Source organism: Gobius niger, assembly GCF_951799975.1.
Source record: "Gobius niger genome assembly, chromosome: 6".
NCBI classification, from domain to species: Eukaryota; Metazoa; Chordata; class Actinopteri; order Gobiiformes; family Gobiidae; genus Gobius; species Gobius niger.
In genome coordinates this window covers 12,810,357-12,829,564 of record NC_136857.1, presented here as the reverse complement: position 1 = coordinate 12,829,564, position 19,208 = coordinate 12,810,357, and the positions used below count along the sequence as shown (strand labels likewise).

Here is a 19,208-nt window from a genome sequence, read left to right as displayed (position 1 = left end):
CAATTGACACAGTTTAATGAATGGGCTTACAGCTGATTTTAATTTTTGATTAAACAAATGCATCAGAATAGCTTGTTTGCAGGCCACTGCACAAGCAACATCCTTCTAGTTCTGTCCTTGAGCAACACTGGGCTTCTCTTTGTTTCAGAGCTGTCAGACCTCCCTGTAGAGGGCACGTGTTATAGAAAATGAACATATTATTACTGTATGCTCAGAGGGAAACGGTTTAGTGGCAGAAAAGAATGGGAAATTATGCATAATCATATTTCCAACAGCAAATGACAGCCAAAGTCAGGGTAAACCATGGGAAGTGTCTGTACCTACAGTATCATTGTACTGGCTGCTTGACAGAAAACCAAACTTTAGGCTGGCTGTATTTATCTTGACTAAATTCTCTTATTATGAAAAACCACTGGAACAACCTAATTCCTGTAGAGGCCTTTGGTGTGGAGGCCTTTTTACCACATCTCCTTGAAGTGGATATAGATCATGGCTGGTGATAGATCCATCTAGGGCCTGTCAGCTCGACTGACTCCACAAACAAACAGACGGTGTCAAAATTCCCAACTGAGAAGGGCTTCTGAGAGCATAGTTTACACTTACAAGCCTGGTGGTCTGGCTTTATGAGCAATGGTTAGTATCAAGCGCACACACACAAGCCCAGGTCAGCAGACTTATGTGGACCCCATGGGCAGTGAAAGTAAAGGAGGGCTGATGTAACACCTTTCATTGTGTTTAGCAAAGGAATGACCTTACATGACTGAGGTGAGAAGGTTAGAAATGTTTCTTACCAGAAGCTGACGCAGGCACTTTAAAAGCATGTTAGGTTATGTGTGTATAGGCATATGTTTGGCACAGACACACGCCTCCCCATCTACTGCACAGCTGCATCAACACTGGTCTACACAGCCACCATGTCAAGTCTAAGTTACCTTTTCAAACAAAAAAGCAAAAAGTAAGGTCTAGGGAGAAATCTGAGGCAAAACAGATGAAGGAATGGGAGGACAGTTTTCAGATCAGAGGTTGGGGAAAGAAAGACGCTTGGAAAGAAAAAATATGATAGTGGGACAAAGAGATTCAATGGGGAAAGTTCTCTTTATTACTTCCCCTCCATCCCACTTTGTCATCTGAAAAGAACATACTCAACATTTGCTTTTCTATCATGCAAAAACAAAGATATACTATACATACTGTGATTTATTCCCTTTGATGCTGACTCTTTCTGTTTACTCTCCATAGGGACCTGAGTATGAACAACATCAGTGAGATCCAGCCCAGAGCCTTCCACCGACTGCACCTGCTCTCAGAACTGTGAGTACATGCTTCAGAGATGGAAGTGCTTGATTCCCAAGGTTTTTGATTTGGTTTGAGTTTTTTTGGTTTGTTTTTTTATTGTTTCAAAGGTCAGGAAATTATACACATTGAACGTACTTTAATAAAAATGACAAACCCATGAGGAAAAGCAAACAGGGTCTACAGGGTCCAGATGTTGGGCCCAGTCTTAAAGTGTTTTTCTTTATATCTGGCTGGTAGACGTGTCAGTGTATCAGTCACATAATGTCTTAGCCTGGTGAGGCCAGAATGATACCCCTCTATATCTTTTATCCAGAGGGATAACAAATCGTTTGTACAGCGATGAGTCTGGTTTCCAGGCAAATAATGTCTGTCTGGTTCATAGTTATGTACCCCAGTACTGACACCCAGGCTAACCTCTGTTTTAGTAGTACTTCTTTCCCAGTGTTGGGGCAATGCCTAGAACTATGTTACAGTACTCTGATTACTTTTGTAAAGTATTTAGTAATGCAACGTCCTAGGAATCTTGTTTACGTCATAAAAGAAGGTTATTCATCTAAATTTACTTGTAATCTGTGTGCTTATAGTCTAGCTCGTAGTTTTTTTAAGGAGCACAAGCTTAGGCTACTCACCACATTTGTTGACAAACTCTGCGAAGAGCATTGTGTTCATCTTTAGCTATTATCGGCTGTGCTTTTTAAGATAGCATGCTGACGCCTCTTATTGTGGACTGTTGTTGTAGTTTGTATGAATGCATAAATGAATATCAGAGAAGTGGATTTATCACCCTGTTAATGCATTTACTGTTTGCTTGGTTTTGCTTCTGGTGACTCAATGGTGGGGAAAAAACATGAGCGGCAAATAAAGGCTATATATGTGGTTATAACTGGTAACGCAGAGATACTCTACACATTACTTTCAAAATAAAGTAGCACAGTAACGTAAGGAGTAACTTTTCCAGAGGAGTAACGAGCTAACCTAGATAGTGCTACCCAACACTGGTCCCGCCTCTCAGCCGGATAATTCTACTAATTTCTTTCTATGTATTTACTGGTGATCGACATCTGAGCTGCTCTTTTAACACCTTTGAAAATGACTCGTGGAAGATCTTAATCAGCCACCTCGTAAAGTGAACACAACTCAAACAAAACAAAAACACTAATTGTTGCTCCAGATAGTGCTATCCATTCCCCACCATCAAATAGGATGGATCTGAGTGGTTAGTGCTCACAATTAGAATTGGTTGTATTGCCATTGTCAGTGAACAGGTTCACAAAATTTTCTTCCGTTCAATTGTGTAAAACTGTAATGCACGGCTCCGAGTTGTTTACTCCGCTGATACCCCACAAACCCCACCCCAACTGAAAATGTTCATTTGGACCTGTTTTTTTAAGTCCTGGGCAGGAGTTATTTCACTTTTTAAGATGTATCCATCTTGCAAGTGTGTGCAGTATTACAATATTATATTGTTTTAAAGGTTTATCATTCAGGTCGGTTCTGTTTAATGCAGCTGCTCAGACACAGGTTCCATCTAATCCTCGTACAGTATTGGTCAGCAGCTGTCATGATCTGATTTAGAGTTGGAAGAATATAAGCAATCACAGTGTGGAAACACAAAGCATTTAGCTGTTTTAAGCAGAATGTAGATTTACATAGCTAATAGGGTAGGTAATAGTTCACCAATTGTTTTTTCAAAAACAATTGTAAAAATATAAGCATTTTGACAGTTTCCATTGAAAGTTTCCGGAAAGTTTTTAAAAAAATGGATCAGGAATTTTCCACCTCTTAGCAACCCTATTCATTCAATCATTCATTTGTGTCTGAATTGGTCGTTCACTGACATGAATAACTGCGTATTTGTAGCAACAAATAGATTGCCCAGACAGCTTCTACTTATGATTTTGATGGAATGGTCATTTGCTTCATCTGAGAGTTTACGCTGGTTGAATGGTGATTGGTTATATCCTAAGCCGCTCATTCGGATCATGAGTTAGGCTGACTAAAGTGAACAGTTGTTTGGGAAGGTAGAAGTCATGGGTCTGTTTAACAGAAAACTACAGAATCACAACACCCCCACAGATCGCCACAGTTTCATATTACAGGACATGATTATATTGCACAGGCTATAGATATAGTGGGAGGAAAACGTGAGTACACCGTTTGGAATTTCTCACATTTCTGCCTAAATTGGTCATAAAATGTCTCTGATCTTCATCAAAACAGACCCGCCCACAAGGCTATTGCTGTCACAATAGTCTTTACAAAGCATAGACCATGACTTTGACAGTGAACGTGCAAATTCACAGGTTATAGTTGTTATAATTATTTTCAGTAAAAAAAAGTTCAATTACCATTTTCTTTTCTTCTAGAAAGCTTACATAACGATTTGTAAAGAATCAGCTGTACAAGCATAAAACATTCTATATTACATTTTCTCTTAGGCTGTGTCTCTACTTCTTGACATGTTTTCAGTTGACCTCGCCACTGATATCTGATCTGATCACTCAGCAGAATTTGACTTAGGACTCTAGTTTGACAAAAGCTGCCCATAGAGGAGCCCCGCGGGTGTGCATGTGTGTGTAAGCGATTGTGTGCTAAATCAAGGGGGCTTTAGCGCGTATGTCAACGTTCACCTGACTTCTTTTGCACTGAGGCCACTGCGCACGTCTGGGCTGTTTGAACAGTCCAATGTTGTCTTAGCTAATACTTGCAGCTGCAGCCTTTGAGGCATGAGCTAATGATGATGAAAGTATAAGGTTAGCTTAGCTGCATAACTATTGTGTGTCACGGTCAAGAAAGAAAAATCTTGGCTGACCTTTTGGACAAGCAGCTTTTTAAAATGTATTCTAGAAAAAAAAATATTATGTTTCTTGTGGTGATACTATTTGCACAATAATCATAAGCATTCAAACTGAAGTGAGTTGAATCTGATCTTGACGTTTTCTGACAATGGGAGTTGGGTGGGGGTCTTGGACAGTTCAGTTCAATTTGTCCAGAGACTATTCCTGCTTGTGTTTTATAGCCCCATTGATCTGTCTACGATGTTCTCATGTGATACACTTTATGAATTGGCTCTGTGGCCTAATAATGTGTCCAAAACCTGTTTCAAGTCAGGTTTATGGCCTTTCACAATCATATAGGAGCGGCTGCGGTACAGTGGTTGAGAGGTTAGTGGTTGTTACAACTCAGCTCTGCTAGAGTGAAGGGGAGGTAACAAAACTAAGATGTAAAATGGTAAAACTAAAGCTATAATATATTTTAAAAGGAATGCAAAGGTAAATTGAGACAGTGGCAAGAAAAAGTAAGTACACCGTTTGGAATTTCTCACATTTCTGCCTAAATTGGTCACTAAATGTGGTCTGATCTGCATCAAAATCACAGGAATGATTAAACAGTGTCTGCTTAAACTTATTTCTCACTGAACTGCAGCTGTTTTGTAAAGAGGAAACTACAGAAAAGCAGTTCTTTAATACAAGGGATTCCATGCTGTTGTGAATGTCTCAGTTTTTCTGCAAAATATCTTGATCAACCTGTGAATTTATTATATTTTATTTGTCCAGGCCCTGAGGCAACAAACACCATGATTCTTCCTGCACCATACCTCACAGTGGGGATAGGGTTTTGATGTTGGTGTGCTGTTTATTCCTCCACACATGACGTTGTGTGTTCCTCCCAAAATATTCAACTTTGGTTTGCGAAAGAGCACTTGGATGCTCCACTGCACTACTGGCAAAATATGGACTGATTAACCCAAAGTTTGATATTTTTAGTGGAACACACAATGTCATGTGTGGAGGAAAAATGGAACAGCACACCAACATCAAAGCCCTATCCCCACTGTGAAGCATGGTGCAGGGAGAATCATGGTGTGGGGCTGTTCTGTTGCCTCAGGGCCTGGACAACGTGATATCATCAATAGAAAAATAAATTCATACGTTTATGAAGATATTTTGCAGAAAAACCTGAAAAAATAGCTGGCTGATCATTCTTTTGCAGCAATAATTGCTTTTCTGTAGTTGCAGATTAGACGCTCACATTGAAGGATGAATGTTGGACCATTCCTCTTTACAAAACGGCTGCAGATCAGTGAGATTCAGGTGGTGTACTTACTTATTCCACGCTCTCCTGTGAATGTTTTCATGTTATGGCCAATAAACGTTTGGGTGGTATTAGTTTAAGCAGACACTGTTTAATCAATTTAGGCAGAAATGTGAGAAATTCCAAACGGTGTACTTACTTTTTCTTGCCACTGTGAGTGAGCCCACTTATTTTTTTCTGCTTAAACAGTATATTATTTTTTTCGCTGCATCAACATATGCCATGACACCAATGAGCATACAGTATATTAATGCTGTCAAGAACATTTGATAAAGCATAGCATGTTATGATAAACACTTTTGAATCACATTATGTTATAGTGGTTGAAAACAAACCAGGCTCTTGATACAAACAGTGAGTGTGTTTGATGTGGGTCTGCAGTAGTCGCTGGTAGCACATGAGGCGAGGGATGGGCATGTTGTGACTGGTGCAGTGGTGTTTGATGTAGGATCTGTGTCTCCACTCCTTTGTTACCATTTTATAATACCAGATTATTTACAAGAGGAAAAAAACATTGTAGTACTTTAAATCGTCCAGCAACCAAGAACTTCATTTCTAATCAAGTACACTGTATACGCAAATATTATAGTGCTGTACTTGACTGTTTATTATAATAAAAAATGTAGACAAAACTGGTAAGTGGCTGTTACTGGTTGAGTGTTGATTTGTCATTGAAGAAAATCAAGAGCTATGTCACTGTCACTGACAAAGATAATACTGCACAGTTAAGTTCAAATGACAGATCTTGTAGTTCTGAAACGCTCTTTAGATGGCCAAAAAAATAGTGTCCTTGAGTTGAATGCTTTGTAATCTGTCAAACCAATGTCTTCAATTCTTTGAAAGTCGACACATACACTCGAGGACTGAAAACAGGAGTGTGGTGTTTTAACTTTTTTTTTTACCTTTAACACGTCTCTTAAAATTGTCCTTTATTGCTTTGATCATGGTGCCTTCTTCTAAAGTCTGAGGCAATAAAACCATGCAATGGTAAAAGACCAGTGACAGTACAAGATACAGACTTTAAGATGGGTTACTTATCAAGAAAGCCCTTTCATTACCCTCCTTATACCCAAGAACAGCGCTGATGATCTAATGAACACTTGCACAAGGTGGTTAGGGTTAAACAGGCTTCCCGAAAGCACTCTTTAGAAAAAAACACCTCAGAAGTGACACACAGTCTTCCTCCTGTCATCAGTATCAAAGGGCTTCCTACCTCCGGAGATCACATTTCACTCTCCGCTTGCACCTTCATAATCACATGCTTCACATTTCATGCTGGACACGTTCTTCTTAGGCTCTAAGAAGCAATGTCGTAAAACCGATGCAAATAAGCCAAATGCAAAAAGAGTCTGGATAACAAGCTATTTATTAATGTATTTATTTGACAGGGACCAGAGAAAGCTACAAGATACTTTTCATCTGTCATCCCAATGGCAGCAGGTCTACATCAAGCACTGGTGACAAAGCACAAGCAGAAGGAACAGCTCACAACTGTCCAAATACTTCACATGTTAAGTCCTTTCAAGTATGCACTGCCCAAAATCCTATACAGTACAGACCTGACTATCTTTCAACCAACGTCAGCTTTAATCCCAAGTGTTAGTTTTTAATTGTTAATGGCAAAGAGCTCCACATCCCTGAAGCTTTGGCCGTTCTTTCCAATGTGAAACAACCTAAAGTTTCTCGCAGACTCTCCCCTAGAGGAGGCTCAAGTTGTTCACATGCTTCGTCACACACACGATTTTACACTTTCAGAGGCTGTGGTGCCAGGTTATGCCAAAAATCAGGCCACTAAACGGACATTAACAAACAGAATACAATTTTCAATTAAGATTTCAAATTAGAGATATGAGGTATTATATTGTAATATATAATTTCAGTGTTTCCCGCCAGTAAAGAAGACTAGGGCCAAACATAGAGTCTATTTTTGCCCCTCATGGACCACACAGAAGAATGGCGTGACAAATTATACTTTTTTTTTGTAAAGCAAAAAAAAGCATAGGCCTATGTTAAGATTAAACGAGGCGTGGAGACACAGAGCGGAGTGATATTAATGCAGTTCACACCAAAAGCAAAAATAAAAATATACAATACTTACCATTAAAGTATTTAAAATTTAATAGGGCCAATAAGGGACATTCTCAACCACTCCAAAAATGGTATTGACAAAAATGAATACTGGTGCCTCCATTATCTCTGCAGACATCTGGGAAACGCTATTTGCAAGACTTTAATACGGGGTTCCCAACTGGCAGACCTGGGTCCAGATCCGGACCTCTAGAGGCTTTAGTCCAGACCCCAAAGCCTTTTCATCCTCTCAATATGAATTAAAAATGATATAAACAATTTAAATAACACTGACATAAGATGGCAACATGTTTGATTCATTAATCATTTCTGCTTTGTAAATAGACAACCTGTGTTCATTTTCAGGAGCAACTGCATAAGTCCAGACTCTGGACATATGTCGAAAGTTACGAAAGAAAAGTTTGTGGACCTCCTTGAGCTGATTTAGCTGCTTTAATACATTTAAATAATAAATATATTCAGTAACTTAATAATCACTTTACTTCAACCAGCATTATTTTCAACAACTATGTAAGACCTAAACACATGGTGACACATATGCATCCACGTTATCTCCGTGTCTATATTTTCCCCCACTAATTTTAAAGGTTAAAGCCAGGTTAAGTGGTTGACCCTGAGTTGGACCTGTAGAAGAAAAAACATTTCTATTGATGGACTGTGGGTGAGAGGGTCATATTGCACTTGCAGTCGCAGCCCAACTTTTCTCTGGGATAATGCCTGCTTCTTTCATCATGTCTTCATATCAAGCTCCTCGCTGTATCTGCCACTATAACTCCAAAATACTAAGATATGAAATCACATACTCTAAAGCTATCTTTGCTTTGCCATCTGCATTTGTATTGTGTCATATTACACTGGATAATCAGCAGTTTAGCACTTGGTCATTACATCAGGGTGGTCCTACCCTGAGTTGCACACATTTTGTCCTCTCCACTGTTATTGTATGAATCACTAAAAATGGCCCAATTATGCAGAAATGGAACAGTCTATCTACAGTCTGAGTGCCAAGAAAAATCGCAGCCATCCCCAAATCAAATTAGCAACAGAAACGGTGGGAGCCTTGACAAGAACGAGGCGCCATTCATTAGAAAGTGATTGATGTGGAACAATCAGAAGTGTGGAACAGAGTTTTGTAGATTGCACCATCACAGAAGCTTATCGTGTAAACAGGCAGGGTCTGGTTATTTTTTCTTAATTCACCCGTCAATTTTGGAGTGTGAAAAATTCTGATTTCAGTTTATTTCAAGTAAAAAGGTGGCGGCGTGCAGGGTCGCCATCCGATCTACGAAATTTTGTATAATGACACATAAAGCACTTACTTAAAATGAAGACAAAAGGCAAGAATACAAAGATTGATGATAGATAGATCACAGTTAAAAAAGGAGAGTTAAACAAATCCGAGTTTGAAGACAGTAGCACTAGCATGTTTAAGGATATGAGGCGTCAGGGGCTTGATTAAAAGTCTTGAAATTAAATTCATCCGTTTTTGGATTCACAGTAATCTTTGATTAACTTTTTAACTTGTATTATCTATAACAAAAAGCCCCAAGTATGTTTGTGATTGATGCACTCGATTTCCACAACCTTGTGAATGGATTTTGGAAAACCATGAACACTGTACTGGTACTGATCTCAGTGTGATACTGAAACAACTTTTACTATTTCAAAAAGAAATAATCTTTATCTTACGGCTTATTACGTTAGACATAATGTGGACAAAAGCATGTTCCCCGTATTGGAAACTTTAGCATTTTATTTGGTATTTAGGACTGATAGAATGTTAGAATGAGTTTTGACAGTGGTTTGAAAGAATGCAAAATAGCGGCTGATAGTGATTAGTTTGTTTTTGGTCAAGGTGCACGCCTGTGTTTTTCTTTATTGTGTGCTGATAAATATAACAGTTCTTCTCTGGCCTGTGTGAAAAGAAGTAGGAGTGGTTTAATTTTGTTGTTTTCCACTGCAGGGTAATTAAGTGAGACATGTTGATATCAATATCAGACATTACCTGCCAGGGAGACATGTCCATTACAATATGAAGTGTTATTACTAAGAATCAACACAGATATTTGTCTTTCAAAGTGCGATCGTTCATTATAAATGTTAAAGAAGACCAAAAAAAGGAGAGGAGCTTAACTGAACTATAGTGGAACTTACTAATTGTTTGCACATTTCCTGCGTATTCTGCACACCCTTATCTTATCTTATCTTACTGTACTAAAGGAGTAAACCAAGTCTGCCAATTATCAAATGATAAAGGGATTTTACCAGGTTTAATCAGGCCTAATACCTGAAAGGAAGAACCAACATGAACCCGTAACCAACTAACCTGCGATAAAAATAAAATCCACCTGTACTCTCACATTGCATCACAATCATCAATTGACTTACAGTACTTTAATGTATCAAAACATCAAATTTCAAGGAGCGATAAAAGATCTTAACCAAAGGCAAAATGCTTTATCGGGATTGTTACCTGTGTGGCAATAAGTGTCGCACTCAAATAAGCAGTTTTGAACACATGTGTATGAGAATGTTTAATGGAAGTGGGTGGTCTGGGCCTGTGAAGAGCTGTGTAAAATCTGTTTCCAGCTTGTGACCTTGAGCGTTCCTCTGTTGGGCTAAACCTTATTTATTTTGACATCTTATACACACTCACAAATGACCATTAGGTGCCGTGTTTGATAAACAGACTGATTGGATTGCTTGTGTGAATGTGTGTGGTTTTTCGCCCTCACTGTCCTCAAAGCCCACCTCCTTAACATTTTACTCCAAGGACGTGACAGACAGTGCACATGTTGTCATTATAGGATAAACAGTTTGATTTTTTCTTTTTTCTTTTTTTTTTTACCATGGTATAGACTTATTTACTTGAGTCTTTACTTCATAATCTAAACATGCAATATCAGATAACATGTGAAGTATTTATTTGTTCTGTAAATGCAATTATATGAGTGTTTTGTATAATAGTCAGCACACTCAAGCACAAATACAAATTTCAGTTATTTTGTTGCCTTAAAGGAATAGGCCACCGTTTTTACATACTGAGATATGTTCTTACCTTAGCTTTGACGAGTTCTTTAGGACCTGTCTGGTCTTCCCCCGTGCCTTCAATCACGTAAACACAGCGCAGACGGCGTTAGCATTTAGCCTCTCCCCCTCTCCACTATAGCTCCAAAACAGGTCAAGATAGAAGCTACCAAGCTCTTCCACGTTTTCCCTATTTAAATATGGTTACGTGAAGTGTTCCACTACAAAGTATAATTACACAAAATTAAACAATGTGGATTTTCTAAGCGGATAAAAGGGGGAACTATATTGTAAGGCGTAATAATACCAGGAGTAGTTCGAAATCCGTGCAGTAATCTTCACTTTACTGCGCAGTAATCTTCACTTTACTGTGCGGATGCCAAACTACTCCTGGTATTACTACGCCTTACATTATAGTTCCCCCTTTTATCCGCTTAGAAAATCCACATTGTTTAATTTTGTGTAATTATACTTTGTAGTGGAACACTTCACGTAACCATATTTAAATAGGGAAAACGTGGAAGAGCTTGGTAGCTTCTATCTTGACCTGTTTTGGAGCTATAGTGGAGAGAGGGAGAGGCTAAATGCTAACGCCGTCTGCGCTGTGTTTACGTGATTGAAGACAGGTCCTAAAGAACTCGTCAAAGCTAAGGTAAGAACATATCTCAGTATGTAAAAACGGTGGCCTATTCCTTTAAAGGGACTACACAGGGTTTAAAAATGGTAAAATTGTGTAATTTCCTCCCCCTAAATTTTCCAACAATGTCCTATGGTGTAGAATGAGCCCAGACCTGAGGTGGCAGTAGTGAGTATAAAATGGCTAACTTGCATCTAGCCCCTTTAACCCTATATGTGAAATGTGCCTCTGTCAAATTGGAAATAAGCTTCAAACTTTCTAATTATACAAAGCACTTTCAATTACTCTATAAATGACAATGAATAATTATTATTTTGGACCATAAAAAAACCCACAAATATAGTCAACTTGCCCCAAGTATGGAAGTTGTAAGATCAAGACCAGAATGTGCAGCATTTACAACTTAAATGCATATGACTCTTCTGAAAATATGATTAATTTAGTAAGATAACATCTGTGCTAAAGGAACAGGCCATTTTATCCATACTGAGATATGTTCTTACCTGAGCTTAGATGAGTTGATGTGTACCTGTCTGGTCATTGTGCATGTCACGCAAAACGACCAAAGATGTTGTTAGCATTTGGTCTCTCCCAACATATTCCTATAGCGCCAAACGGGGGTGAAGTTGTAAGCTACCTCACTCTTTCACGAGCACGCACAAAGACCAGACATGTACGTATCAACTTGTCTAAGCTCAGGTAAGAACATATCTCAGTATGGAAGAACTGTGTGCCCTCAGTCATGCAAAAAGGCCAAAGATGCTGTTAGCATTTAGCAAGAACATATCTCAGTATGGAAAAACGGTGGCCGGTTCCTTTAAGTAATAATTATCATTGGGCAGAAAAGTTTTTTTTTTTATCTTTAAGCTACTGACAGGAAGCTCCACAGCACTTTGACTCATTTCACATTGACATAACATGGTTTAAAATTGTTTGCCTCGATCTCTATGTCTCGTCCTGTCAGGGTCCAATAAGGAAGTGAAGCTATAACATCACAAAAATGGTGAAACTTTAGTACTAAACAACAATTAACTGAAAATATGGCAAAATGCTATTCGTTTTTTTTTTTTTAAGTTTTATAAATCTTCCATGTAAAACAGTATGTTGTATGTCCATGAGTTACCACATACTGTAGGTGATTAGCTGCTATTGTTCTTTTCAACCCTAATTTATTCATTTTATCACAAAAAGTCTATTGAGATTGAGAATATATGGGACTTTTACTTCTGGCACCAGGGAGGACCTTCTCATTACAACAGGTTTTTTTATTTTCTAACCAGCGCTCAGCTTGGAGTTATTTGTTTGTTTTTGAAAGTAGAACTTGTGTGAAGAAATCATTTGTGTGTCCTCTCTTGCAGACGTATCTCTGGGAATCAGCTGAGGTACATCTCGGGCCTCGCTCTCCAGGGCCTTCACAACCTCAAAGTCCTGTGAGTGACCTGCACCCCGTCCTTTTATTCTACTTCACCCAGCCCTAAACCTAACCCCCTTCCCCGGTGGGTTGTTCAGAGCCAGGCAGCCATTCTAGGGGATAGAGTTCTTGCTGCTGGCTTGAATAAAAAACACAGTGCATGGATCATTAGGTGCAGTTAAAGTTTATGGGCTGCGGGAGACCTGCTCTGCTGCCTGCAAGTATAGCTCCTTGGACTCCCAAACAAGTTTCATTTGCAAGAAACACGCAGGTGTAAAGTGGGACCTCCCAGTCACACCACCCACCGAGAATACAGCAAAGGACGTAACGTAAAAACTGCATTCAAGTTTCATACAGAAGCATTTTGATCTATAGACCACCAAATGCATTCACAGATAAAAAAGACCACCATAAAAACAAACTGAGACGTGTAGGTGCAAGACAAGGTATTAAAGTTTCTTAAGAGCTTTGCCAGTTCAGAGCACTGCAAAAGTACGGAAAGTCCTGCCACAGAATAAGTCATCCTGAAATTTGGGGTTTGAGATTGTAAAGACTCACAGGGATTACCACGGGTACAGCTTAATATCCCACCTGATGTAATAAAACTGAGTCAGAATGAGAGAAACGGTCACAAATCCAGAACTATCATGTTATTATTATATTCACTGCAGGCAACTGGCAAACTCTGGATGGTTCCAATAACACCCGAGTGGCTCTTTTCTTAACATTTTGGTTAAGAAACAAACCCTGTGAAGAACAAGTGAGCCCCCAACCATGGTGCACAAAGTCAGTTTTGTTTGCTACACCAACACATACAGAGGTGGTTATGATCTTAGAACTGGGAGGCTCATATGTTTAAAAAAAAATCTTAATAAAATTTTGACATGTGTCCCAGTGGAAATATAGGCTCGAACCAGTTCTTTTCTTCAAATGTACATATATCAACTCCCTCCCTGACAAAAATGACATCACCCTTATGAAGGTTGTTTAATCATATCCAAGTGTATATATTCAACATAGATTTGAGATTGCTGTAACGTAATTGATTGATTCTTTATTTAAGGCTACAGTGTTACATCAGTTTCATCTGATCTGTTTTACATTAAATTGTTGAGGAAAATGTGCTTAGGTCTGATGCTGGCCAACCATCTTGTAGACCAAAACTAACAATTACATGCTCAATCTTATTGTTGGCAGCATGACCAAACTACAAAAATGTCAGTTGCAGTCAGTGCGCAAATTCCCAAAGAACTCATCACTGCTTTGCTGATGACAAAAAAGAGGGGAGGAGAGAGAGAGAGAGGGTTATTGTTTACTCCCCACTTCCTCATAGTTTTTTCTTTTTTTGCACTTTTCTTCTGAGCATGACATCAGCTGCAGCCCACCCAAGGAGTTTCTCACTCCTCTACCCGTCTTTTTCTGATTCTTTTCAAACTCTCGCTTACTCTTTTCGCCTTGTGTCAGATTTCTGTCATGGAGAAATTATTTATTCAGTCCGATGCACACAAATTCGATACCAACTGAGCAGGTTTAATGACATGCACCTGTATGTGTGTGTAACAGGATGCTGCAGAATAACCAGCTGGAAAGACTACCACAAGATACTCCATGGGACCTGCCCAATCTACTGTCATTGTAAGTTGCAATACATCAATGCACCGGTCTCTTCAAACAACACTGCCTTGGCAAACACAACATGAATGCCCATGTTATGTATAGAATACTGTGAATAAGTCAGGTTTGCAATGAGAGCAAAGAAAGCACATAACAGCAGAGATGAGAGGCAAGACCTGAATTAGAGTTTGAGTGTAGACCTCTGCAAGGGCACGCTGATCCCATCTTGCAATGATATAAAGAAAACTCATTACTCCTTAATTCTGAGGTGAATGCTTCACTCTGTGCCGGCTCCAGAACAAACTGACTGAGGGTGCGTCAAAGTTTCAAAACGGTGCAAATGGAGATTGTTGCTTTTGGAATTCCATTAAAACAGGGGTGTCGAACGCATATAATGTAAACAGGAAAATATTATTGAGAAAACATTTTTCCAATAAATGAATAACAATGAGCTGTGATTTTAAAATAGTGCTGTTAGAGAATGAACAATGGTGTTCGAGAGGATAGATGAAAAAGAGGCAGCAGTCTGGATGTCTTATACAGGAGAAGTTTATTTACCATCGGTGCAGGACCTGGAGACATGAACTCGAGACATTGCGCTAGTCCTACCATTCAAGTCTGTCTATGCTTCCACAGAAAAGGAGAAAAACCCTCTCAGAGCGTCATACTGATATGCAAGCAAGCATTCAGTGGCTGAGAGTGGAGCCTGAGTACCACAGTCAAGGCTGCGACAGAGATAGTACGACTGTACAGCTTGACCCAGTATGATAAATAGTGATTTTATGTTATCCTCTAACACTGCTGATTTGGTCAAAGCCAGACTGTAATAAATAATAATAACTGCTTACACTTGTATTGCGCTTTATAAGCCTGTGTCACACGTTTCTCAAAGGGCACTGTAGTCATTATACTGTAGTAATTATTCATTCTCTCCACACTCTGTGGTGGTAAGCTACTGGGGTAGAGTGACGATTTACCATGTGATTATAATATATTGTTTATATCCTATCTCTTATTACGTCAGTGCCCTCTACTGGACATGTGTGGAATTCTTTCTTTCTTTCCCCTAGTGGCTGGAATGAGCATACTGGTTATTTGCATAAAAAATCATAACTCCACACAGGAATAGACTAGAGACTTACTCAGGAAGTTGTGCTCTACAAGTCAGGGGCTGGAATACCACCAGTTTGACGTGTCTTCATCATAACATAAACATGACATGAGTGAAATAATATATATATTTTTTTTAAATAAGGGTGCAAACAATTTAAAATTAGGTTGTAGTGCACCGCTTTGCATTCCCTGTATAAGAGACTGCTTTCACTTGAATACACTTTTACATCTCAAAAAGGTAAAAACAAAAAAATAGAAAAGAAAAGAGAGATTCAATTCATGAAAGAAGAAACTATCTACAATTCATATCTCAAAATGGTACCACCTCCTGTTCTCATCCTTTCCTTTTCCCGAACAAGATAACAACATATTCATCAAGGGGGCCTACAATAACATTGCACTGAAACTGAAATCTCTCTGTAGCATCTGTGTACCTCACACTCTTTACAGCCTGACTATAGGAGTCCAAATCTGTGTGTCCGTTTGCTTTTTGTGCTCGCATCTGGAAGCCATGAGGGGAAACAGCAGACAGTGCGGGCCAAGGAGAGCATCTCCAATGAGCTGTGAAACTACCCCATTTTCCATCAATTCCCCTCTTCCTCACCACCCACAAGCCGTCATCCCCCTGGCTAATGAGTGGTGGCCTAATTGTCTCATCAGCGGGGTCAGGCTATCTGTATATAGTGTGTGCATATGGGGGACTACCTCATCCGTTCTCCTCTCACTCCACTCTCGCAGTTGACCCCACTGGTAATTCTTTGTAAATATCCACGAAGCTCCTTTCCTTCACAGCACATGTACCACCTACTTCGTTTCTGAGCCTGTTTTCCCTCTAACTGTATCTAGGGGCAGACAATTATGAAGTTCTGCCTTACGTGCATGTGCGTATCTGGATTAAATAATTTCTGTCCACATAATGTTGATTAGCCTCGACCACCTGTTTATATAAATGTGCATGTGTGGTCTTCTATTTGAGTTACTGCTACTTCTGAGATGGATTCAATTAATGAAGGCACAGCACACAACAGAGTGCTCGGGGATGCACCTTGTTATTAGCGTAATGATAAGCTCAGAAAGAGAGAGAGAGGGGAGCGAGACATTACTGGAACGGCTTTGGAGAATGAAGCTTGTCGGCGCCTCTCGGGGACATAAAACACGCAGGTGAGGAAAGGCAGACAGTTTGACTCAGCAACTGGATTAGCATGTGTAACCACGGCTTATTCCAAATAATTATATCAGGGCAATATGTCTTTAGGAACGCACTTGAATATTTGCGAGTGATTACATCAAGCGTTTGCGCGATACAGACGCAACCGCATGAGCAAATTCTGGAAAGTTTTGGGCAACAGTTCAAGGCATTTGAGACTATTCACCATTGCTGGAGCACACTGTCCAATTCCTTCGACTTGAATGTGATGGACAGGAAATAGCTGCTCTTTATTGGGTCCTGTGGAACATTCCTGGTCCTGTCTGGATGCGCAGCGGCCCTGGCAGGTCCACCCAGAGGACTCATTATCGCTGTGCCCTGAACAACTAACCAGAAGGCTGCAGGGTCTTCCACAGCTTTCATCCTTGTTCAGATTCAGTTCAGGGACAAACAGCGGCTACGGCAACACAAGGGGGAAGATTTGGCATTGACAAAGTGTGTGTCAGGAAGTATACAAGATGAGGGGGAGTGTGTTGGTGTTTACATGTTAGACTCGAGGGCTGCTTTTAGTGCACACCATCTGCCAATGTGTACAGTTGCCTCCTCAAATGATGGAAAATCACCCCCGGGGAGAGAGGTCCAAGGGCTAAAGTTCAAGTTCGGATTTCACTTTGATAAGGCTTTGTTTGGATAAGTTGGGCTGAGAAAAATGAAGGAAATGTCCCAGATAAAATCAAATGACCCAGTCTGGTGAAATATTGTTGATCAGACTGGGTTGATTGAGGTGAAGCATCTTCTTGCTCTTGTAGTCAAAGAAAAACATTGTAAGATTGGCTGTGTTATGTCAAACAAGTCCAGTCGACAATGTTGGAAAGCGTCTATAATTCTGATTTCTTGTGTTGTATTTGGTTTGTTCAGTGACAGAGAATTGCACCAACTGTTGTATAAATCCTTCTGGGGTCATAAAACCGATTACATTCAAGAGTAAATGTACTGTGGCGCTTTACAAAGGATCACAGGGTAAGAACGAAAAGATGACTTAATGTAAAGGGGTGCGAAACTAAATGTGAGTGTGCATTAGCCGCAGGGAGGAACCGGAGCTGAATGAATGGGAGTCAAAGGGACGGGGAGAGAAGGAGGAGGAAGTAGCCTGAGTTTGTCAGTGGAGGCCTGAGGGGATCATTCATCACCAGCAGATAGTGTGTGTTTCTGTGGGTCTCCAGTGGCTTGTAGCAAGTTAAAGACATTAAGTAGAAAGAAAAAAACATCCTAGGATTTCAATTTAAATGCAGCAATGTATTATTGTTATTTTGTCAACCCAATTATATACAGTAATCATTTAAAAACAAAAACTATGAATTACTTTTCTCCTCTGATACTGATTTAAACAGTATTTTGAATGTTAGAAGAAGAGCTTGGATTTGCCACAGTTATTTCTACCTAAGTTTAAGTTTGCATTCCCTTCTCATCTTACACTTATACATGTCTCTGCCGGTAACGCTAGACATGAACGATTTGGGTATAAGTCATAATGAGAAGGCCCCAAAAGGCGAGAGAGAAGATGAAAGCTCAAGTATAAAGGATGGGTAATTCTCATAATCACTTTCCTGTAAGCCCAAGTCACACACACAACCACTAATGGACGCACAAGCGCAAGGAAAACTACAGTATCAGGTGAGCGATTATGCTGCTAAGCTAGGTTTCCCTTGTCCCACAGGCGTCTGGATGCTAACCTACTGTCAGAAGTTCCTGCAGGGGCCTTTCGGGGGGTGCGCGCCCTCAGACACCTCTGGCTGGATGACAACTCACTGACGGAGATCCCAGTGTCAGCCCTGGACTCTCTGCCCTCGCTACAGGCCATGACGCTGGCTCTGAACCAGATCTCTCACATCCCGGACAGCGCCTTCACAAACCTTTCTGCACTTGTGGTTCTGTGAGTGACTCGTGCTTTTGTTTAACTGCACACTCCATTCAGAAGCGGCTAAATCAGAGTCTAAATTTAATTGTTACTACAATTGGTTGCTTGATATTGATACATACTTATTACTCTATCCTTTATAACAGAGTAAAACTGTATTCTATCCAATATTTACATCTTGAATATTAGACAGGCTTTTAGAAATAGGACAGACGTGTTATTGGACATATAAAATTACAAAATTAGAAGAGCAGTCTACTATAACATACTCATGAGTTCAAGCTTGAATCTCTGTCAGCCACAAAACTTTCTATCTCAGCTATGCAACATCCTACTTTGGTTTACAGTGGCCAATTTCAGAATTAGGCAACACTTCACAGCTAAGCCGTTGAAAAGGAAATGGGGATTGTTGTATGTCATAAAATCAAGTGGCAAAATCCTATTTTGATGCAAAACATTTGTGGTCATTTGCAGGCATCTACACAACAACCAGATCCAGAGTATGGGTGCAAGATGTTTTGAAGGGTTGCAGAGTCTAGAGACACTGTAAGTGGTACACATACACGCACACTTTAAGTGATAAAAAACAGATTTAAAGGGGCAAATGTAATAGCTACAAACTAAATCTGGACATTTACAATACTAATATTCTTGTGTGGCCTCATGTGGTCAAGAATCAACAAAAGTGGTCCGAGGATCACTCAGGGTAGAACTGATGATTAAATCCAGTAAAAAGATGTCTGAAAGCATATTAGTTTGTTCAGTGATGGTCATGAGTGATGTACTACTTCTTTGACCTCGAGCTGGAGCCTGGCTTAGTAATAATTATACACATGATGGTGTTTATAGAAGTCACATAACC

General features: G+C 39.7%; 1 protein-coding gene across 1 annotated transcript in view; it reads left to right on the top strand.

The window, feature by feature from the left end:
• Positions 1-19,208, top strand: part of lgr6 (leucine-rich repeat containing G protein-coupled receptor 6) — a 41,972-nt gene that overhangs the window by 13,197 nt on the left and 9,567 nt on the right. The window contains exons 2-6 of the mRNA XM_079559181.1: positions 1,240-1,311; positions 12,502-12,573; positions 14,118-14,189; positions 18,146-18,361; positions 18,821-18,892. Coding sequence (XP_079415307.1) covers positions 1,240-1,311; positions 12,502-12,573; positions 14,118-14,189; positions 18,146-18,361; positions 18,821-18,892 — 504 coding nt within the window. The remainder of the gene's footprint in view (positions 1-1,239; positions 1,312-12,501; positions 12,574-14,117; positions 14,190-18,145; positions 18,362-18,820; positions 18,893-19,208) is intronic.